Source organism: Anomaloglossus baeobatrachus, chromosome 9 (genome assembly GCF_048569485.1).
Source record: "Anomaloglossus baeobatrachus isolate aAnoBae1 chromosome 9, aAnoBae1.hap1, whole genome shotgun sequence".
Taxonomy (NCBI): domain Eukaryota; kingdom Metazoa; phylum Chordata; class Amphibia; order Anura; family Aromobatidae; genus Anomaloglossus; species Anomaloglossus baeobatrachus.
In genome coordinates, this window is record NC_134361.1 from 39245208 (window position 1) to 39270169 (window position 24962).

The following is a 24962-nucleotide window of genomic DNA, read 5'->3' on the forward strand; positions in this document are numbered from 1 at the left end:
TAAATCCAGGAAGTTTATGTTCCACAGTCAGGAAATTCCAGACAAGTGATTCTGAAAGGGAGTAAGCCGATAGCTGTGTTTTACTAGCCACAGCCTTTATAAACCATTGTGAAATACGGCTGTAACTTTGCACTTCACACTCACCCAACCCCTTCTAAGAGATCACATGCCGTTTGGAATGTAATCCTGTATCTCGGCTTTTTCCTAATCAGACACAGATACTGTATACAAGGACCCGCTTTGTACTTTGCAGTGTCATGGCGGTGAATATTGGAGGCACCCTTCTTATAGCTACTGGAGTCATTCTGATATTTTATCTCATTAAATGGCGGAATAAGATAAAACAGAAAAACCTGCCTCCAGGACCCACACCTCTCCCTGTCCTGGGCAACGTGTTACAGATCGGCACTTCCGAACTACCTCAGTCCTTACTTAAGGTATGTAAGATTTATTTTTTCAGAATTCTTCAAATCCAGTATTAAATGTTGAAAATCACATTATTAGCATGCTAACAACATCACAGTTTGTCAGTGAAATAGTTAAAGGTGCAATCAATAACATTATGAGTCTGTAGGTACTCTACATGCCAACTGTATCCACTAAATAAAGGTTAAAGGGAATTTGTCAGCAGGATTTTGCTATGTAATCTGAAAACAGCATGCTGTAAGGGTTAACACAGAGATCTTATCACACACACACACACACACACTGTGTGCTGTTTACCTGCAATATTTATTTATACTTCAGGAGATTATCATTGCCAACTAGGTCAGTTAGTCCAGTACTCCCCCCTGCTGTGATTTGCAGCTCACTGTCTATAGACATTGTACATATAGAGCCTGGTGTGGGTGGGAGCAGCTCTAAAAATGGCATTTTTTCTAAAAATAAAAAAAGAATTGTTTTTAATTATATATATATATATATATATATATATATATATATATATTAGTAATTAATTAAAAACAATTTTTTTTATATATATATATATATATATATAAGATTTTTTTTAATTATATTTATTACTATATATGTGTGTGTAATAAATATAATTAAAATCAATTATATATATATATATATATATATATATATATATATATATATATATATAATATATTGTTTTTAATTATATTTATTACACACACACACACACACACACACACACACACACACACACACACACACACACATATATAGATATATATATAAAGTAATAAATAAATATTAAAAAATTCTTATATATATATAATATATTTTTATTATTTATTTTTTTTAGAGAAAACCTATTTAAAAACATTTTTAGTTTGATAAAAAATATTCCTGCTGCCGCCACCAGGACCGAGAACAGCTGATCGGTGAGGGTGCGGAGTGTCGGACCCTGGCTGACCAGATATTGATGACCTATCCTAAGGACAGGCTATCAATGTCAAAGTAATGGAAAACCCCTTTAATGGGCTCGCCTTTATCCTTTGGAGAGGTAATCATTTTTTACTCTGGGAATATACCTTTAATGTAAAAGTGTCCAAGGGGTAATACAGAAGAACACTGACCGGTCAGAAAGTGTAAAGGCAGAACATGGCCCATACTCCTGCCCCTTCTCTTCAATAGAATATTCTTCACAACTGTCCTCTATAATCCGTTAGATACAACCAGAACCCTCCTCAAATAATATTCTATGCTAAATAACATATTTATATCCCAATGTAGCTGAGTGAGAAGTATGGACCCGTATACACCATCTACCTCGCCAGCCAGCGTGCCGTCATACTGATTGGCTATGATGCCGTAAAGGAGGCGCTGATTGACCATAGCGATGTGTTCAGTGATAGAGCCGAAGTCAAAGTAATGGATCTGTTTTTTAAGGATTATGGTAAGACATCCATACATATATATGTGCACAGTGGCGTAACTAGGGTTTGATGGCTCCAATGCAAAATTTGGACCTGGCCCCCCCCTCATCCCCGCATGTTGGTCAGTTGTATGTATATGTATGTATACATTTAGTGTTCTAAATCCTATAGAGACGTACGAGTTGCCCTTCCCCCACCATTATGTAGTAATGTCACCCATCTTCTTCTAATGTACCCCATCCTGGGCTCTTTCCTGGTGAATATGTCCCCCATCCTGGTATATATGCCTCCCATCCTGGTATGTCCCCCCCATCCTAGTAAACATGTTCTCCATCCTGGTATATACTGTCCTCCATCCTGGTATATAATGTCCCTCTTCTTGTATTACTGTCCTCCTTCTGGTATATACTGCCCCCCGTCTGGTGTATATATCCCTCTCCTGGGCCCCTCCTGGTATATATTGCCCCTTTCTGATGTATATGTTCCTCTCCTGAGCCTCTCCTGGTAAATACTGTCCCCCTCGTGGTATATACTTTCCCCTTCCTGGTGTATATATTCCTCTCCTGGGCCCCTCCTGGTATATATTGCCCCTTTCTGATGTATATGTTCCTCTCCTGAGCCTCTCCTGGTAAATACTGTCCCCCTCGTGGTATATACTTTCCCCTTCCTGGTGTAAATATTCCTCTCCTGGGCCCCTCCTGGTATATACTGCCCTTTTCTGATGTATATGTTCCTCTCCTGAGCCTCTCCTGGTAAATACTGTCCCCCTCGTGGTATATACTTTCCCCTTCCTGGTGTATATATTCCTCTCCTGGGCCCCTCCTGAAATACATTGTCTGTCCCCTTTCTGGTGTATAATGTCCCCCACCTGGTATATACTGTACTCACCACTTTCCCAGCTCCCATGCCACGTGGCGTCCTCCTCTATAACTGGCTGGCAGCTTTCATCAGCATTCATGCCATGGCAATGCATGACGTCATTGTCATGTGCCACATCAGTCACAGGGACGCCGATGAAAGCTGCCAGCTTCTGTCTGACCGACAGCATGTATTGCAGTGCAGGGACCCAACAGGTATCTGCACCACAATGCATTTCAACTGGATGTGTGGTTTCGGACACACATCTAGATGAAGCAGGTGCTTGGACCGGCTGGCCCCCCGCAACCCCGGGCCCGGTCGCAATCCCTGAGACTGCAATCGTTCCGCTCCTGTATGTGGGATATTTTTACATAGCTTTTAAGTTTAATTTAGGCATTTTTGTGCATTTAGGCATTTCACTGTATCTAAATATCTTGTTTTCGGCAAACAAGCACCCAGGGCTTGTGCCTCAAATGCCACCAACCAGCTCAGTCCTTAACCAAAAACTTGGAAGTATCAGAGAAACCTTCTTTTCTGGAATCTGTCTCTTCTAATCCCTGCAAACTGTTCATATATTTTTATTAAAAATAATAAATAGGAGTATGAAAAATATTTGATATGTGACATTAAAGCACAATGCGCCGAAACCAAAATCCTGATGACAATGGAACTACACATGGAAAACAAGAAGAAAACGGAAAATACATACGCACTGCGGCCATTAACAGACAAATATAACCTCAAATAGAAACAATGTTAAAAAATGAAAAGATATTATAACATAACAACCCAATTTAATCGAACCTCCTCATCATGTAAAGGGGCACGACTCCCTAGTGAAAATAAGGTGATTATAGAAGGTTTCCTAGCATTAAAGTGAATTTGACAGCAGGTTTTTGCTATGGAAGCTGAAGACAGCATGCTGCAAGGGCTAACACAGAGAATTCAGGGCTGCCTGTCTTGTCAAGGTCCGATCTGTTTTTTTTTTTTTTTTTGCTATGTTTGTTTAAGCAGCAGGGCTTATCATTGTTTGGACTCGAATGTCACAAATGTGACAGTCCGGCACACGCCCTCCACTGATGGACACCTTACTGTCAATGTTACAATATATATTGAAACCCTAATGTTGGCAGGGACAGCTCTCTCAGCTCTGCTACATGGCTAAATCTAAATATTCTAATTGTGTCCAAATGGCTTCAGACAGTAATCTAAGTGATATATCGCTGGATTCAGGATCTCTTTGCCTACATTATACTGCTCTCAGATGAGGTAGCAAAAACCTGCTGACAGATTCCTTTAACTGTGGTTAATAACCAGAATACTAGTATCATTTTTTGAGGCTTTTTATGAACTAAAAATGATGTATGTCATTGCTTTTAGGGGTCCTTATGAGCAACGGAGAAAGATGGAAGACTCTTCGACGATTTTCTCTTATGACGTTGAGAAATTTTGGAATGGGGAAAAGAAGCATCGAAGAAAGAATCCAAGAAGAAGCCCGATGTCTGACCGAGAGATTTATGGAAAGTAAAGGTCGGTGATGATGAGAAATCATGTAAATGGTAGTTCTGTATCAGCTGGAGATGTTCAAATTAAGTTAGGGCCCATATAGACAGGTCAACCATGGCCGCTAAAAGTCTACCGATCAGTGGTAATTTAAAGGGAATCTCTCACCAGGTTTTTGCCACCTAATCTGAGCGCAGCATAATGTTGAGGCAGAGACCCTGATTCCAGCGATGTGTCACTTACTGGGCTGCTTAGTGTAGTTTTGATACAATCACTGTTTAATCAGCAGTAGATTATAATTACAGGACTACTCGGCGTGCTGCAGGTAGTCCAGCATATTTATGATCTCTGTATAACTGCTAGATCTGCAGCAGAGAAAACATTGAATTTATCAAAATGACAGCAAACAGCTCAGTAAGTGACACATCACTGGAATCAGGGTCTCTGTCTCTACATTATACTGCTCTCAGATGGGAGAGCAAAAACCTGGTGACGGATTCCCTTTAATGGCCTTTTTAGACAGGCTACGAGCACTTTTTTGCTTATAGAACAATTGTTAATATAACGTTTCGCTAGCAGCTAATATATACATATATCGCTCAGTTTTGAACAATATTGCAATTTTTAGCCCAATTTTTGCCCCCTGCCTAATAAGGGCTTAAGTCTAGGACATGTATGGAGTCGGGACTAATTCTATAGAGTAAATTTTACTAAACAAAGCAGCCGGTAATTACAGGTACCACATCCCTACTTATTGTGCTCCGTCCTGTACAACCTGCCGGATGACTTGATGGACAGATCACTGTTTACATTGCTGGTTTGGAATTTGCTCTTTTGACATTGCCGGTGAAAAGCAAAAATACAATGACTTGCAAATTGTGCAGGAGAAAAAAAAAACATCTCTGAAATCTAATACCCTAAAGACATAGACTAAACACTTTGTATACATTTACAAGCTTAGGCCATTTGTTATATGGACCTTAAAGGGATTTTCCCACCAACAAAATTAATTTCAAAGTTTCTTTTAATCAACAGATCTTGGAATAATAATAATTTCCACAATTGGATGTGATTAAAAAAAATGTTCCTGTGCTGAGATAATCCTATATATGTGTCCCTGTTAAGTACTGTGTAATGGCCGTGTCTGACCATACAGGGACATGGTCTGATCATACCACAGCTCCTGGGCCGGGGAGGAAGCAATAAGTATACAGATATTACAGCATGGGATCACAGTTGATTCTGCGAGGTAAAACCTTTCTCTACATGTTTTTAAAAAATATTTTACCTCCTAGAAAGAATACTTTGTGATCCCATACTGTAATGTCTTCTGTGTGATCAGACCATGTTCCTGCACAGTCAGACACGGCCATTACACAGTACACAGCAGGGACACATATATAAGATTATCTCAGCACAGGAACATTTTTTTTAAACACATCCAATTGTGGATCTTATTATTATTCCAAGATCTATTGATCAAAATCAACGTTGTTCGTGGGAAAATCCCTTTAAGCCTACAGGTTTGGCGCTGCTTGTGCCTAATTTAATTATTCCATCTACGCACATACATAGGGTATCATTAGGTTTTTGCCGGATAGTTACACAATCCAGTGGAAACCTACCAGAGGTTAAGTCTTTCTCATCAATTTCCATTTCAACTTAGGCGCTTAAAGGGAACCTGTCACAAGATTTGGAGCCTAGGAGCTGCGGCCACCACCACCGGGCTCTTATATACAGCATTCTAACATGCTGTATATAAGAGCCCAGGCCGATGTGTAGAACATAAAAAACACTAAATGGTCAGTATGGTGCAGATGGGTCAGATGAGTGTCTCTGTACTCCGGGTGCCGTGTCTCCTCTTTCCATCTTGGTCCTCCTTCTTCTGAAGCCTGGGTGCATGACATGTCCTACGTCATACACACAAGCGGTCATTGAGGTCCTGGGCAGGCGCACTACAATACTTTGATCTGCCATGCTCAGGGAAGATCAAAGTGCGCCTGCGCAGGACCTCTATGCCAGCCTGTGTGCATGACGTAGGACGCGTCATGTACCCAGGCTTCAGAAGAAGGAGGACAAAGATGGCCGAAAGAGGAGGCGCTGCACCCAAAGAACAGAGACGCCCATCTGACTCATCTGCATCGCACCGACCGTTTAGATGAGTATTATAAAGTGATTTTTACGTTCTACACAGTGGCCTGGGCTCTTATATACAGTATGTTAGAATGCTGTATATAAGAGCCCACTGGTGGTGGCCGCAGCTTATAGGCCCCAAAACTGGTGACAGGTTCCCTTTAAGAAGGCAATGTATTTGTACAGAGTCACCGTACCGTTACATAGGTTTCCCATAGGGTTTAACACTAAACTTTCTTAGAGCGCTAAATTGGGGGCTGTAAACCAGAAAATCTATAGGTTACATGAGCTCAGAAAGGGTGGACCCAATAAGAAATGTAGGAGCAAAGTGGTGGCTTTTCTAGAGACTGCTCTTTAATCTTCCATGAATGGAATCTAGTAGGTTACAGATTATCATATCTTCCGGATCATTGGACTTTCAAGCCAAACTCTTTAGAAGGCCTCAGTTCCACTTGCGATTTTGCACGGACGAGTGCAATCTGATAAAACATCGGCCTGCACTCGCATCAATGCAAAATTATGGGGCAGTGTCCATCTGCGATTGATTTCTCATGCCATAGCAGCCTGAGGAATGAATCCTAGCATGCCATGTTTGGCAGTGAGTCTCGGCTCACGCACCCCCATACAAGTCTATGGGAGAGTGTGAAACATTGCACTGCACTCGCATGTCATCCGACCACAGTGCTATGTACGCAGAGACAGGCAGCGGAGGAGATGGGGAGAAAGCGCTCCCTCCCTCTTCGTCGCACCTGTGATCCGATCACAAGATTGTATCACAGTCGTATGACCCACGGCTGATGCTCGCAGCAGAGGGACATCGGAGGCTGTGCACAAGTGGAACCGTACCCGAAGAGGTGGACACAGAAAGCAGAAGGCCCCATGTAAGAACAGTTCCCTAGTGCGCATTTAATTCATCCATCAATAGCGCCACCCTTGTCAATAAGGCTAAGTCTGTTATTACAGTTCAACTTATTCAGTAAAAGCTGCAAGTCATTACGGCCCATAAGATAGACGTGATCAATCTTAGAAGAGTTTTCTTCTACTCCAAGATAATCAATTTATTAGGTTTTATAATAATATTAATTATTCTTTGATGTGATATGGGTATTATTCTCTAACTGTTGGTGTTTATTATTAGGTTTTATGTAGGGGTTTTCTGCTGAAAAAGGCGGCATTGGACCAATAAATTGTAAAACAGATGATTGTAGATAATATTTCCTCCATTATTATACAAAAAATGAAAATGATAAAGTCCAGTATTGAGGTAGCCTCGTCTTTGCACAGTCGCTGACCAGTTCTGTATCATTCCCCACAGATGCTCCGTTTGATCCGACCTATCTATTGAGACTTTCCGTTTCTAACGTGATTTGCTCCGTTGTGTTCGGTGAGAGATTCGACTACGAGGATGAAAAGTTTATGTCTCTTCTGTCTCATATTCGAGATTTTGTCCGAGTGTTCAAAACTTTTTGGGGACAGGTAAGTGACCCAATGAGCTCTGATGGGTATGATGCAGTCAGGTCTGATGCCCTGTGATCACTTACATCAATGTTCTTCTTCTAAAGTTTTTATCTGTAGAATTTGTCCAGAAATTATTTTTTCGTTAATTGGCCTAATCATGGTGGCATGTATTATATACAGGGCTAGATCATAGGAGACACTGATCTAACTAAAAGAAGGGTGTTCATTATGGTGTCGCATTTTTGGTGACTCAGGTTTATGTTCTAAGCCCAACACTAAGCCCAACACTAAGCCCAACACTAAGCCCAACACTAAGCCCAACACTAAGCCCAACACTAAGCCCAACACTAAGCCCAACACTAAGCCCAACACTAAGCCCAACACTAAGCCCAACACTAAGCCCAACACTAAGCCCAACACTAAGCCCAACACTAAGCCCAACACTAACACACAGTGAACTGCACGCGGCGATGTCTCCTGTACTATGCGGCCGGCCAACACTGTCTGCACCTGTAATGTGTTAGTGTGCCTGGCCACATCACAGTACAGGAGACACGGCCGCGCGCAATTCACTGTGCGATGCCATGTGTGTTATAATGACATTATGCAGCAGGCAGCCGTCCCTCTACAGCAGCTGGGAGAGCAGCCTGGGGGGCAATTGCCCGCCTGCCTCTCGGCCCAGTCCGCCCCTGCTAAGCACACACTAAACCCAAACTAAGCTCAAACTAAATGCACACTCAGTGGGCCACACAGTCATATCTCACTCTAGCAAAGTGCTTTTGCCAGTTTGTTTAGGAAGGACTCTTACCCCAAACTGACCTTCTCCTACAATATTGACAGCTAGAAAAAAAGTCATGGTTTGGTGCCATCATCCCAAGATAGCAAGCCACCAACCATACAGCATAAGGGACACAGGAGCTCGAGGACAATTATTGGGGCAGTATGGAGTTGTAAGAAGATGTAACCTACAAATTTATAAGAGAACACATTTTTAAATAAGAGATCTGTGAAAGCCATGGGTCCAACAATGACTGAGCCACATTCCTTCAAGGACTTTATAACAGCCATTATTATTATTATTATTATTATTATTATTATTATTATTATTATTATTATTATTATTATATTATAACACCCATGGCTGCCTCTACGGTACATTTGCTATTACCATTTACTAAATTGGATAGGTGTCTAATTGATATACACTTTTTTTTTCTGGTTTAAAATTTTGTATCCTTGCATACCTGAGCCAATTTGGAAGAAGCGGGGAGAATATACTGATGAAATGTTTACAACCTCAAAACAATAAAAAGTTAAAAATAATGTCCAATAATTATCCATTTGCTTTATATTTAAGATTTATGGCAGAAAGTTAAATAAAGGTTTACACTAGATTTTTGTTTTTAATTTTTAAAATTTACCCAAATTTTGTGTTCCTGTTTTTTATTTTAGCTTCTAAACCTTTTCCCAAATTTGATGGCCCGGATCCCAGGTCCTCACCAGAGCATCTTCAAAAGTTTTGAAAAGTTAAAAGCGTTTGTGATGGGTATGACGAGAGCCCACCAAGATACCCTCGATGAGAACTGTCCCCGGGACTTTTTAGATTGCTTTCTCATAAAGATGAAAGAGGTAAAGTACATTTGTGAACAATATTTAGACCAATTTATCATCAAATATCTAACCTATTGTTTTTTTTTGTTTTTTCCAATTATCATCCAGGAATTGAAATATTGTTTTTTTTTTTTTTGTAACATACTTCATTATCATTACCTTCCTTTGCTTGACTGTTTGATTATTGTCTGATCTTTGCTGAGCAGCAGTTAAAAGGATCTTGTAAAGTTACATATACTGGGCATTGAAACACTGCAGCAAAGAGAAAAAGTGGCAAAGTAAGGCAATCAAGTATAGTACAAAAGTTTTTAACTTTGCAATACTAAGTAAAATTAAAGTTTAGTTACCCTTTAAAAGGAATTTGACAGTAAGGTCAGCCCTCCTAAACTGTCCATATGGATATGTAGCTGTGTGGGTCAGTCTTTTTGATATATTAGTAGTTAATTTCTTTCTGACTGAGCACTCTATACCCTATACCCTATAACCAGACTGTGTCCATCCTCCTTTATAGCTAGATCTTTTCTGCCCAGACACGTAGGTTTTTAACCCAGATAGAGGCTTTTCAAGGTTGGGTCTCGATATATAAGAGATTGCCTTGTTGTGGTTACTGGGCTCACATGCATTGGTCAATACATAAGCTAAGTATCTTTTTTTTTTTTTCCAATTATTCCTATAGCAGTAATGCAATACCAGAGTTCCGTTATTCATTGTGAGCATTTTAGAGTGCAGCTGTATGTATTTTTGTAGCTATATCAACATGTAGGTCATAGAAATTGAATAAAATGACACCTTGACATCTGTGATTGGATACCTTATTCCAGAGAAATCCATGTTTTTCTCAATATGTAAATAAGCTGTTAAGTTCTATGGGGTGCACATAAATCTACCTGAGAATCTGCCTCCAGAGCTTATTATAAATGAAATGGGCCGCTACCAGTGTGAGACATGTAATGACTGACAGTCTGCTCTCCTGGTCTACATGTCTCAAACTGGTATCACCTTTTTTCATTTAAAGCTTTGGAGGGAGATCCTCAGGGACATCTATGTCCGGCCCATAGACCTTAACAGCTCATTTACATATTAAGAAAAACATGGATTTCTCTGGAATAAGACATCGGTTTGCAGATATCAAGGTGCCGTTTTATTCAACTTTAGATGACCTGTATGTGTAGCGCCCTGGAAAACCAGGTAGATGTACATGTAGGCCCCCGCACAACACCTATTCCTCGAAGGGTTAAATCAGCCGACCTGAAACCCTAGTCACCCCCCTCAGGGAAGGACGAACACACCAGTGGGCGGGACCAGGCGGATAGGGAACGCCCACCTAGGGGTCTGGAGAGCCTGGGGTGGGAAAACAGTGAGTTTACGTTCAAGTGGAGTGGAGGTGCAAGCTGACAGGTGCCAGGGTTGGAGCCCTGACACCTTGGCTAGGTGGCAGACAGTAGCCAGAGTCTGCAGGAGACAGAAAGACTGCTGCCGGAGTTCCGAGTTGGACCGGGGCAGGGTTGGAACCCGCCGGTACCGACACCGGAGAACCCACCCGGAAACCGTGTGCACAGGTGCACTCAGACCCTGAAGCCAGGACCGGAACCAACGGCCTATCTAATTAACCAATTGAGGGCAGGATTTTAGGTCCTGTCCCAACCCAAGTCCCAAAAAGTAGAGAACCACCCACAGAGAGGGATAGGGCAACCGCCAGGGCTCGTAGATCCCAAGGGTCAGCATCAGATGGGCACAGCTCCCAACCAAAGGACCGGGAGCGGACTTCTGTGTTTCAAACCGGGAAGTCCTACCTACAACACACTGAGTGCACAGGAGAGAGACTTTAACTACCAACCCGAGTGTGGGATCAGATACACCCGTCTGCGGCAGCCGGCCACCATCACTTTGGTTTACCACAGGACTTGTGTGCTTTATTCGACCGTGAGTAACATCCCCGGCCTGGCCGGGTGCACCGGCCCCTGCACTCACTTATCTCAGCATAGAGACACTGGGCCCCGGGACATCCATCCCTACCCACGGAGGAGTTAACATCCAGCTGCCAGCCCAACATCCCAGGGAGCCCCGCAACGGCAGCGGTGGTGCTACATTTCACCACACACCGTGGTTGGCGCCATAGACATTTTACAACTAATACCGTATAAATATGTTCCCTTTTATTCGGAGTGTCCGCGCGACCCCCGGGTCCGGAGAACCGCTCGAGCCGCACCGTAGATCCGGATCCGAGCAGCACCAGCTGCGGTCACGGGAGCGGCACATATGCTCATATTGATGGTTTGGGGGGTGATCCTACTGACAGATTCCTTTTAACTAGACATCTTGTTGGGTTGTCAGTGTTATTTCTGTTTCAGTGTTATGCATGACTCCAAGGGTACAGATATAGGTGGCGTAGAGATAGACGTTAAAGCTGAACCCAGATGTCTAAGGGGACCCAAAGACTTTTGTGTGACATAAGAAGATAGCAATATTATTGAGCACATGGCAAGTGTGAACACTGCCATACTTTTTGCCATAGGGCTCAGGTGTGTTAGGATTTCTCTTGGCTTAGCTTGACTCTACCATTGAGTGTAGATTTTTGTCATGGTTAATTATTAAAAGGTAACGTGTTTTATTAGGAGAAAAATAATCCAAACACAGAATTTCATGAGGATAATCTACTGGGGACGATTATTGACTTATTCTTTGCTGGAACCGAGACTACAAGTTTAACAGTGAGATATGGATTTCTTGTACTGATGAAATATCCAGAAATACAAGGTAATTACTTAGAGGCGTAAAAGGTGTATGAGGTGACGCATGGGACAGGGAACATGATGTTCCACAACTGGAAAGGGTCCATTGGTGGTCCGGGCGTGCGGAAGTGGCACTGCTGATCCCATACTACCTGTGACCACAGTCATGTTCCCTTAGGCGAGGTGCAGATGACCATATTTACTTTTCCCGAGTGTGATCCAACAAACATTGAATCACACTCGGACCAATGTAGGTTTATGGGGTTCTGTACAAGTCCAATTTTCTCCGCAAACTGAGACTTTCCAAGGAAAAATTGCAGCATGCAAGTCAATGGGTTCGTTGAAAAACCGGATGACATCTGAGTGCAGTACAATTTATCACGGATTTGCAGAATGGAGAAGATGGAGAAATTCTTTTTACTATCTTCTCCACATGTGAGAAAATCGGCTTACATTCTGGTCAAACGCTGAGCAGAATATGATGGGCAGAACTGTTCGGATTTTCTCAGATGAGATACAAAATGGTCTTCTGCACCTTGCCGTACTTTAGTTAATTGATTGGGCGATGCTATTTGGGCTCTGTATAATTACATTTTTGGGCACTATTTGATGAATATTGGAGGACATCAATAGAAGGAACCCTAAGCCCAACTCTGTAATACAGTCTCTTTCTCTAAAGGTCCAGTCACACTAAACAACTTACCAGCGATCCCAACAACGATAGGGATCGCTGGTAAGTTGCTAGGAGGTTGCTGGTGAGATGTCACACTGCGACGCTCCAGCGATCCCACCCGCAACCTGACCCGGCAGGGATCGCTGGAGCGTCGCTACACGAGTTGCTGGTGAGCTCACCAGCAACCAGTGACCAGCCCCCAGCGTCGCGTGGAAGATGCTGCGCTTGGTAACTAAGGTAAATATCGGGTAACCAACCCGATATTTACCTTGGTTGCCAGCAGCACGCAGCTACACGTGCAGAGAGCAGGGAGCAGCGCACACTGAGCGCTGGCTCCCTGCTCTCCTAGTTACAGCACACATCGGGTTAATTACCCGATGTGTGCTGCAGCTAAATGTGCACAGAGCAGGGAGTAGCGCACAATGCTTAGCGCTGGCTCCCTGCTCTCCTAGCTACAGCACACATCGGGTTAATTACCTGATGTGTCCTGCAGCTACGTGTGCACAGAGCAGGAGCCGGCACTGACAGTGAGAGCGGCGGAGTCTGGTAACAAAGGTAAATATCGGGTAACCAAGCACAAGGCTTCTTGGTTACCCGATGTTTACTGTGGTTACCAGCCTCCGCAGAAGCCGGCTCCTGCTGCCTGCACATTTAGTTGTTGCTGTCTCGCTGTCACACACAGCGATGTGCGCTTCACAGCGGGACAGCAACAACTAAAAAATCGTCCAGGACATTCAGCAACAACCAACGACCTCACAGCAGGGGCCAGGTTGTTGCTGGATGTCACACACAGCAACATCACTAGCAACATCGCTGCTACGTCACAAAAGTTGTTCGTTAGCAGCGATGTTGCTAGCGATGTTGCTTAGTGTGACGGGGCCTTTAGAAATGTCCTCTTATGTATTTTAGATAAGGTTCACAAGGAGATTGATAACGTGGTAGGCAAAGATCGTTGTCCAGCAATAGAAGACAAAATGAACATGCCTTATACAGAAGCCGTAATTCACGAGATCCAAAGGTTTGCAGATATTATTCCTGCAGGACTCGCTCACGCTACAAGCAAAGACACAACATTTCGAGGCTACCACATTCCGAAGGTAAGCCCATCTGTTTCACATCTTGACTTGGTTGATCTGCTTTTCTTTCCTATGATTAGAAAAAAGGGAAAAAACATCAACATTTTTACTTTTTGAGCTTTGTCTGGTATTGCAAATTACATAGGTAAATAATACTCCTCAGTTAACTGTTGTCCACCATTTCCTTCATTGGTTCAGATGGTTCCTCTCAAGATTTTTTTTAATTCATTATGGTTCATCTGGCTTAATAGAAAATTCAGGTTTAGAGTCATTCGATTTTGGTAGGTTGGTTCTTCCTTTCCCCAACACAACTACTAAAAAGTGAGCATTCTAGTTTATTGTCTGAAATTTACCACAAAGGCCTTATTAATAATTTGATTGGGATGATGTCCTGGGGTATGTAATTACAGGACAGGTGACCCTAGGCTGGCCCTCAGACTAGAGTCTCTGTACTGTCCCTTATTTCGGAGTTGGTTTGATGGTAACCAGGTCCGAGCCCCCAGCATGACCGTAACTCCTGTCTGAGTCCTGATCTTACTCCCCCTCTCTCACACTCTTGGGGTGGGCCAGAAAACACAAAGTCAAAACCTCACAAAACGACATGGTCAAGTGAGAATGGAAACTCATACAGGCAGCACGCAAAACACACAGGAGAGACAATATGTATACTGGGAAACAGCGAAAAAGAGGAAAGTAACGGCCAACACTCAGAAGCGCAACACGGATCACCATAAACAGGAAAATCACAACGATCAGGATCGCTGGAGAAAAAGCTGAAGCTATCATCAGCACATACAGCAAGGAAGCTGGGCTTTAAATAGGGAGGAGACAGCTGCACGAGGCAATTAGCAACCTGAGCTCTTAAGCTGGGTTCACACATAGCGACAGCGACAACGACATCGCTGTTATGTCACCATTTTCTGTGACGTAACAGCGACCTTGTAAGTCGCTGTTATGATCGCTGCTTAGCTGTCAAACACAGCGACGCAGCAGTGATCATAACGTCGCTACATGTGCAGAGAGCAGGGAGCCGCGCACACTGCTTAGCGCTGGCTCCTTGCTCTCCTAGCTACAGTACACATCGGGTTAATTAACCCGATGTGTACTGCAGCTACATGTCACAGTGCAGAGAGCAGGGAGCCGCGTACACTGCTTAGCGCTGGCTCCTTGCTCTCCTAGCTACAGTACACATAGGGTTAATTAATCCGATGTGTACTGCAGCTACATGTGCACAGAGCAGGAGCCGGCACTAGCAGCAAGAGCGGAGGCTGGTAACGAAGGTAAATATCGGGTAACCAGGGAAAGGTCTTCCCTTGGTTACCCGATGTTTACAGTGGTTACAGCTTTCCGCAGCTGCCAGACGCCGGCTCCTGCTCCCTGCTCGCTTCATTTCGTTGCTCTCTCGCTGTCACACACAGCGATGTGTGTGTCACAGCGGGAGAGCGACGCCGAAAAAATGAAGCAGGACATTCAGCAATGAGCGGCGACCTCACAGCAGGGGCCAGCTCGTTGCTGGAGGTCACACACAGCGACAGCGACGGAACGTCGCTGCAACGTCACAGAAAATGGTGACGTAGCAGCGACGTCGTTGTCGTCGTCGCTGTGTGTGACACCACCTGTAGGTCCTGCTCCTTAGTCTGCAGGAATTAACTCCTGCAGAGCTGAAGACCAGTGAACCTGAACCAGCCGACGCCTGGCTCTGGCTGAACAATACAGGAGCCCCAGGTTGATTGAATTTTCAGACTTTGTGGTATGAACATAGTCCGACGACGCCGTGCCAGCGGGTGTGTGTAAAGCCGAAGATCGCATGACAGCCGAGCCGTACCACCAACTCAGCTGATGGATAAACATGAGCGAACCGATTTATAACCAATCCAATGCAATACGATTTCCTTAAACATTTTATTGCATTAGATACGGCTGGAAATAAGTTGAAAAAACTCCAACACTAAAGAAAAAAAATCTTTATACTCATATTTCCTTACCTCTTACACCACCTCCACTGCAGCTTCCCAATCCTCTTTGCCAGTCTTTTATTCTTCTGTCACTGCATTCCTGTGCAGAGGTCAATCCTGAGGCATGTGATTACCTTCATGCGGTCACAGGGGCCGGGCATCACATGCAAAGAGTAGCATCACACTCCCTCAAGACCGGCAGAGGCCAACCACCAGTCTCAGATTAGCATCAGTGTCGGAATAAAATGACGGAGCAACAGAAATCCGGCATTGAAGATCAAGAAGCTGCGATAAGTGTAGAAAAGAAGCAAAAAATAAAGTTAGAAAAGATATCCTTTTTATTTTTCTTTACTATTTTTTAAAAAACCCAACCCTCACAACAATCAGAGGAGTTTCGATTAAAAATGGAATTCATTTGCAATGAATCAGAAATGCCAGCCAAAATTAAGTGAATCTGCTCAAATCTAATTTTGTGAGGTCTCCTTTTTTCTACTTTTAGACAAGAGTAGTGCTGTTTTTATTTTTTATAGCCTACATAACGCTTTATAATCAACACGGACAACCCTTATATACTGAATATTTAAAGGGGTTGTCCTCCCCTTGCGAACCCCTTTCTCACTCACCATGTTTGGCCCCATTAAAACAAAAACACATACTCACTTCCAGTGCTGGCACCATTCCAGCGGTGTTGGCTCACGTGACATTGCTCACGCCGCCTTCCCTCTCCCCATCTTTCGATGTATTAAACATAATCCGGAAACAAGAGGCAGCCGCAGCTCTGACTTCCTCCTGATGTTCAATTTGTCTAAAGGCAGGAAGAATGAAGCCGGTGGTGATTGGGCACAGGACTCACATGACATAACAATGTCACGTGAGCCCCAGGAGAGCAAGTTAAGACACTGGAGGTGAGTATACAGTAGATGTTTTTATTTTAATAAGGGAAAACATGGTGAATGAAAAGGGGTTGTCCAAGCAGTGGACAACTCCTTTCATAGTTGACGTATTATTTTTTCTTTTTTTTTTTTTAATACTCTTTAATACTTGTATTTTCAGGGAACTACAATATTTCCAGTCTTGACCTCCGTACTGAAAGACCCAAAACAATTCAAGAACCCAGAAAAGTTTGATCCTGGACGTTTTTTGGATGAAAATAGCGCCTTTAAGAAACATGATGCATTCATGCCTTTTTCTGCAGGTAAAATAACCGTATACTGTATCTCATAATGAAAACCAAATTATGTATAAGTGAACACAGTAATGATGGTGTGCTACGTATCGTTAAACCATTTCATGTCCTTTAGGAAAACGCATATGTGTGGGAGAAGGCCTGGCCCGCATGGAGCTCTTCCTCTTTTTCACCACGGTACTGCAAAAATTTACATTGAAGCCCACAGTGGATAGAGAACAGTTGGACCTTACACCTGAACCCAAAACCAATAGCTCATTCCCCCGAGCCTATGAGATGTTCGTCGTCCCTCGCTGAGGAGCTCCTGTCTCCATTGGAAGACGATCTAACGTCTTCACGTTTTAAAGATCGAAATTAAATATATTGTGTGATTTAGTATACTGGTAAAGATATGAACCTAATATAGTCTCAGATTTCATATACATATAGGTTATATGTGTTTTAGTATAAATCTTTACTGTCTCCTAAAAGTTGAAGTTAAGAATTGAAGATCTCAGGAACGTTCGGTGATAAGAATTCGATTGTTTTTGGTTGTCTACCTCAGCTCAACCCATACCTCATAGCTTGTCTGTCAAAGGACAACAGATCCTTGTTACTCACTGTGTTTGTTTTCTCCACTGAACTCAGTTGTACACGTAGCGTCTTGCCTTAGACAACGGTCAACATTTACCTTTTGGAAGCCAAGAGAAAAATATTAGTCGAATAACCACCATGAAACCTACTCGACAACACTCCTTAATAACTCAAGTCGTTACCTGTGTGATTTAAATCTATGGATTAGACCCTTCTTTCAAATCCAAACTGAAGAGCTTATATTAGTAATACTGAGTGTACATGGTTTATACTGTAATCTTTGTATGGGAAAGTCCTCTACTGTTCTTCACCTTTCTCATAAGAAAAACCCTACGAAGATCATATTTCATGTATGCACAGATTGATCGGTCGATTTTGATTTGTCGCTCAGATGTTCTGGCCTCTGTGGTTTTTCTACAGTCCAGATATGATAGAAACTGTAAAACAAAAGTGGCGGAGATGTGTTCGAGTCCAGGACATTTCTGAGCCCGTGGCACAAACGACTGAAAGATGAACCAAATCCTTAAGAGGTCAATGTCCCACAAAGAATTTGGTAGATCTTACTCTAAAGTACTTTGTATCAAAATCGGACTACAACACACCAATCTTGGTTAATCTGCCTCAATATTTTTCTTTAAATGGTTAATTAGGTCAAAGAGGACCCTAACATAAAATGTGACACTTTTTTGGGGGAAAGGGGCGGGGTGTGAAATCACAAACTTGTTTCCCAGGGTGGAGACCTCAAAGTCATGACGCAGTTATCCTGTTATATCACTACTTGTGTGATCAGATCCTTTACAAACAATTCTGTAATTGTCCTATATCAACCGAAAATTGGTCACCGGGGTTCAGTTATTAAAGTTAGCAGAGCACTGGGGGAGGGGGCTTTTTTTGTAGCCAGTTGCCTTACAGAAGATTTATTTTTGAGAAAATGTGTTTTTTTTTTTTTTTATTTTTTATTTTTTATTGTACTTTATGAAATAAATAAACTTTGGAATATAATAAAGCTCACAATTAATCATGTTTTCATATCTCTTATGAGTCTTGAACGTCTATGGTAAAACATAAAACCAGGTTGTTCTTGCAGACATGAAGGTGCTTTGAAGTTGTTTTGAAGGTTGCATTTGTGACGATCGGCCATAACATTACAGCACACTAAATGAAGGCATGAATGATGCACACGAACGTAAATAGGCAGATTGACAGAAGCCACATCGTAAAAATGAAGCAGCAACCGCCATCTTGACTAAGATAATAAACGCAGAAAGTTCAATGGAAAACCCGGAATCTTGACAGTGTGGTTCCACTGCAGCTAACCAGGACCGGAAAGTGATGCGGGCTTCACACGGTACGATCTATCGGACGAGCAATTGTACCCACCCCCGTCGTTTGTGCGTCACGGGCAAATCGCTGCCTGTGTCGCACAAAGTCGTTTAACCCCCATCGCAAGTACTTACGTGCTGAGCGACGTCACTGTGGGCGACAAACATCCACTTCCTGAAGGGGGAGGGACGTTCGGCGTTACAGCGACGTCACACAGCAGCCGGGCAATAGAAGCGGAGGTGAGCGGAACGTAAACATCCCGCCCACCTCCTTCCTTCTGCATAGCCGGCGGGTGCCGCAGGACGCAGGTAAGCTATGTTCATCGTTCCCGGGGTGTCACACAGTGCGATGTGTGTTACGCCGGATACGATGAACAACCGGTGCAAAGTAAAATAAACGATTTTTTAAAAAAATAAACGACGAGTACACTATACCCGATTTCTCACCAATTTGCGATCGCTCATAGGTGTCACACGGAACGACGTCGCCAACGAAGCCGGATGTGCGTCACGAAAACCGTGACCCCGACGATCTATCGCATGATAGATCGCCTCGTGTGACGCCCGCATAACAGCTAGAGATGAGTGTGTGACGCCCTGGCCTATCAAGTCGTCACAGGGTATTGTGCAATCTGCCCTTCAACACAGTATCCAAGTCCTCCTTGGTTATGGACCCCTGTTCTTTGATGTTGCTAAGATCAGAGCCAGTCAAACCCCTAGGAACACTTTGCACCACACCCACCAGACACACCATTGGGGGGCTTGAAGGGAATAGGGCCGTCCAATTGGGGGGTTGGTTGGGGAAAGTGAAAAAGTGAAAAGAGAAGTGTTAGAGTGGAGAAGAGAGAGGAGGTCAGGAGCAGGGCTCCTGAAGTCTACTAGGTGGCAGACGTTAGTCTGGGCCTGGTAGGAGCTGGAACCCCGGTCACAGGGGATCGTGTCAAGGGGCACGGATCTGCCGAGGAGGGCAGCCGGCGGTCTTGAGACATCTTTGGGGGGGGCCAGGGCACGACTGGGTATGCGGACCCTAGGCCAGGAAGTAGCTTCAAGCGTCCTGGTAATTTACCCGACTGGGGTGAAGTCTTCAAGATTTATCCCTCACCCGCTCCAAAATCAGGGTACTAGCGCACCGATGGGACTTTCCTTGCAAACACATTCAAACACATTCCATCAAATGTGGGACTTTCCTTGCAAACACATTCCATCAAATCCCAAGCGTGAACCCTGAGAGCAAGCTCACTCCGTTAGCCATATGGGTGAGCGGGACCCGATTAGTTCCACACTGTAGGGTCCAAACAGTGAACAAGGTGCCACGGAAAAGGTCACAGGCTAACAAGCAACACCAAGGACACGGATTCAAGTGTGCTCCCTCCTTGCTGCAGCGGTGCTCAGAATTCTGCTTTACAAGCTTTCGGTGTCAGTATTCTTGGACTGAGAGAGTACGCAGAGACCCTTTCCTTTCCCAACGGCATCCCTCAACTGTCATCACCGGGGTACAACCCCGTACCCACGGAGGGGTTAAACACCTTGCTGCCATACCACTGCCACCAGGCTCCCCAACAGCAGCGGTGGTACTCCACCTTACCATGCACCGTGGGTGGCGTCATGAACTTCCTAATCCCCTGTAAATAATCCCCCCCCCTCTTTTAAATTCAAGTGTCCGCACGAACCCACGGGTCCGGAGACCCCTCAAGCCACCGCAGTTCCGGATCCGAATGGCTCGGCCACTGACATGGGGCCGTACACCTCGACCTGTAAAAGTTCGTGTCCTGCGGGTTCAGTTTAGATAAAGTTCTTTTCTGGACCTGAACTTGACCCAAACCTAATTGGAAGTCACTGATTGGGCTTTTCAGCTCTCTGCCCACATACAGTGTGTCCAACCATATCCTGTCCACCGCCATTATCTTGAGAACGGCGGCAGCTATAGGCATAGAAGTGGTGTCTAGGTATAGTAAAGTAGCCATGCGCTATGCAATGAAACCACCTATAGCACCACCTGGTGGAAAACTACGGAGTTACGGAGATAAAAATGCTAACTCCGTTGTTTTCCACCAGGTGGCGCTATAGGTGGTTGCATTGCGTAGCGCATGGCTACTTTACTGTACCTAGACACCACTTCTATGCCTATAGCTGCTGCTGTTCTCAAGTTAATGGCAGTGGACACACTGTATAGCCAGCCATAAACAGGGCACTTCTGGGGGAATGGGGACAGGGTTTTTTTTTGTACACACTATATCCAATAACATTGATTTATCCCCTGTGCAAGCCATTCAATCACATGAAGCGATTTGCACTAGATCGAGCACCAAGCGTACCCGAGCACAGTGATGCTCGATCTAGTAGCTTGCATCCATAAAGCACCTGTGGCGCCCCTGAGGCTTCAGTCACGGCAGAGGTACTGAATCTCAGCCAGAGGTGTGGTACCCCATCCTGGGTAAGGAAGAAGTCATCCACCGATATGCACACAAAACACACAACACTCTCAATTAGCAACTCCTCACCGGGACCGGGTTAGGGCTTGGCCACCACTATAGCCACCACTGGTGATGGCATCTCCCTCTCTCTAATCCGACCTAACCTGGTGGTGGAGTCTAGTTAGTAGGAAACACTGTAGTGACAGAGAGTCGAGAAGGAGCAGTGGAGGAGTGAAGACCTGTGGTCTGGAGCTGGTGCAGCTCGACCCAGGCACAAGACAGAAAGTGTCCTAGAGCCAACGGGGGAAGTGTGGCATACTCCCGTGGCCTCATTCCACATACGACATATTGGTGTGGAGGGACTTGGCCGCAGAACGGGGACTGATCCCTAGACTAAAGGAGAAGAACCAACGTGCTCAGCTAGTAAAACTAGAAGCTAAGGTCACTTCAAGGGGCCGAAGCTAAATCCGCACACAAATCTACTGAAAGGTGACCACATAGGGCCAAGGGATAGAGTTTCAAGCCACCCGAAGGGTTCGCGGACACCGGCTCAGGGCACTGTGCATAGGCGCCGGACATGCAGGCGAGAAGTCAGCGTCTGACCAGGGAAGGAACACTAGAAGGGTGCACCGGTCTTGACCTCTGAACTACCTGGGATCGACTGGAACCCATCACAGTGGAACCCAGCACTCCAAAGGTGGTCACTGACTAGTCGTGTTACCTTGGAACCTGCTACAGTGAGTAAAAACCTTGAGACTGCGTCCCTGAGTTGCTTCGTTATTCGCCTGCGCCTCTGGCCCTGCATCCCCGCCATCACCGATTACTACCCCCATTCGCCCTGGGGCCCAGCTCTACCTGTGGAGAGCTATACCAACCAAGCTGCGTCACCATCTGCACTAGAGGTTCCATCCCGCAGCGTCAGCTATCTCTGGCCGAGTACCACAGGTGGCATCACAAACTTACTGTATATGCCCCTTTCTATTAAACAACACCGCTGGGGTCACGGAACAGGCCTTGCCAGTGCAGCATCCCAGAAACAGAATCGCGTGCCCCACGGTCCCGGTGCGGGCGTGTCACACCTGAACTAGAACATTGATTTTTTTTTTGCAAAGTCTTTGTTTTCTGAGAAGACCGAACTTTAATTCCTTTATGACCTAGGATGTATACTGTATATAAGTCCTAGGTCACCTCCCTCTCTTTAACGTGGGCTTGCTCTGATCAGCAGATAGGTGCAGCTAACAGACGTGGGGGATCAAAGATCCACCCATGCCTGTTAACCCCTTAGATTGGGCTGTCAAACTCTGAAAAAGTGATCAAACGTGCTCTGGTGGGAATCATCCTGTTCCCCGCCACCAACGGAGGCACTGTGATGCGATCAGAGGGGTGCCAGTGGATTCAGAAGACCCCTGTTGGTGTCATGACGTGTTTCCTGTGAATGCCGTCAGAGCGCCAACACTCACACGAGCATAGCATTTCTACTGTTCAAAGGGATGCTGAAGCACGGCGGTGATCAACAGAAGCAATCAGATAGTGCAGGCATAAAATCCTCTAGGGGACTAGTAAAATCACAAAAAAAAAAGTCAAACGAGTTTTAAAAAATATGAAAAATAAAAAAATTAAAAGCTCAAATCATCCCCCTTTGAAAATAAAATAAAAAATAGGTAAATATACCCATATTTGGTCTTGCTGCATTCTGAAATTCCTGATCTATCAAACTATAAAATGAATTAATGTGATCATGAAAGGGCGTAGCGAGAAAAGTAATTAAAACTCCAGAATTACATTTTTTTTTGGTTGCCGCAACATTACATTAAAATGCAATAACAGGCGATCAAAACATCCCATCTACCCAAAATGGGTATAAGTAAAAACACCAGCTCAAGACGCAAAAAAAAAGGGCATCAATGTGCCCCAGATCCCGAAAAATGAGAACAATACGGGTCTTGGAAAATGGCAATAAAAGGGTAATTCGGGGTTTTTTTTTGTTTTTTTGTTTTTTTTTATAACAGACTTCTGAATTTTTTTCCACCAATTAGATAAAAGTAAAAAGTATACATGTTTGGTATCTACGGACTCATACCGACCTGAGCAATCATATCGCCCCATCAGTTTCACCATATAATGAACATGGTAAATATAAGGGGAACGAGCTTTTACAGAATATTTGACTTTTACACAACTCTTTCAAAGGTTACTTGAAGATTCCATAAATACATACTGTTGCTAGACTTTGCTCATGGTCAGGACCTGATATTCACATTATGGCTACATGCGCACGCTGCGTTTTTGTTTGCATCTGACTTCCCAGCAAAGTCTATGAGAAGTCAGATTTTCTATGCGCACATTGCAGTTTATTTGTCAGCGTTTGCTTTGACAAAAGTTTGTGACAAGAAAAGAAGCAGCATGTTCATTCTTCTAGCGTTTTTGTCAACATTTGTCACAAAAAAACGCATCAAAAATGCATGCTGTCAATTTGGTGCGTTTTGGGTGCATTTTTGGTGCATTTTTATCACAAAAAATGCATAAAAAATGCACCAAAAACACACCAAAACGCACCTACATTCCAGGCTCTCTCTGACAAGGTGCAGTTTTGGTTGCAGTTTTGGGTGCAGTTTGGGCTGCAGTTTGGTTGCAGTTTTGGTTGCAGTTTTGGGTGCAGTTTTGTTTGCAGTTTGGGTGCAGTTTGGGCTGCAGTTTGGTTGCAGTTTTGGTTGCAGTTTTGGGTGCAGTTTTGTTTGCAGTTTGGGTGCAGTTTGGGCTGCAGTTTGGGTGCAGTTTTGGTTGCAGTTTTGGGTGCAGTTTTGTTTGCAGTTTGGGTGCAGTTTGGGCTGCAGTTTGGGTGCAGTTTTGGTTGCAGTTTTGGGTGCAGTTTTGTTTGCAGCTTGGGTGCAGTTTTGGTTGCAGTTTTGGGTGCAGTTTTGTTTGCAGTTTGGGTGCAGTTTTGGTTGCAGTTCTGGTTACAGTTTGGCTATGTGCGCACAGTGCGTTTTTCGCAGCGTTTTTGCGCGTTTTTCGGGTGCGTTTTTGGCCTCAAAACTGCATGACTTTGCTTCCCCAGCAAAGTCTATGAGTTTTCATTTTTGCTGTCCGCCACAACTGTTTTTTTAAACTGCGTTTTTGAGCTTAAAAAAAAAAATGGACATGTCAGTTCTTTCCTGCGTTTTTCTGCGTTTTCCCCCCATGCAATGCATTTGAAAAACGCAGCAAAACGCAGAGATCAAAAATGCAGCAAAACGCAGCCAAAAACGCACCAAATCGCGGTAAAAATGCGTTTTTTGCCGCGGGTACGTTTTTGTGCGTTTTTACCGGCCAAAAACGCACAAAAACGCAGCGTCAAAAAAATGCAGTGTGTGAACTTAGCCTTTGGGTGCAGTTTGGGCTGCAGTTTTGGTTACAGTTTGGGTGCAGTTTTGGTTACAGTTTGTGTGCAGAAAAAACTGCAGCGTGTGCATGTAGCCTATTACTTCATATTATGTCTCTCCTTTTTCTTAGTTACCTGTTCTACCCATCACACAGCCATACAGGTCCTTAATTAGCTAATTGTACCTCTGCACTACAAACTCGCCCTTCAACCCCTCCTCGCTGATCACATGCCCTGTGGAATGTAGGGAGGCGAGTCAG

At 44.1% G+C, this 24962-nt stretch overlaps 1 protein-coding gene across 1 annotated transcript; it reads left to right on the top strand.

The window, feature by feature from the left end:
• Positions 1 to 18628, top strand: LOC142251079 (cytochrome P450 2G1-like). The gene is made up of 9 exons (XM_075323589.1): positions 1 to 437; positions 1705 to 1867; positions 4086 to 4235; positions 7657 to 7817; positions 9252 to 9428; positions 12026 to 12167; positions 13725 to 13912; positions 16900 to 17041; positions 17148 to 18628. The coding sequence occupies exons 1-9, from the start codon at positions 258 to 260 to the stop codon at positions 17327 to 17329; spliced, it is 1485 nt and encodes a 494-aa protein (XP_075179704.1). The 5' UTR covers positions 1 to 257; the 3' UTR covers positions 17330 to 18628.
• The last annotated feature ends 6334 nt before the right edge of the window (positions 18629 to 24962 follow it).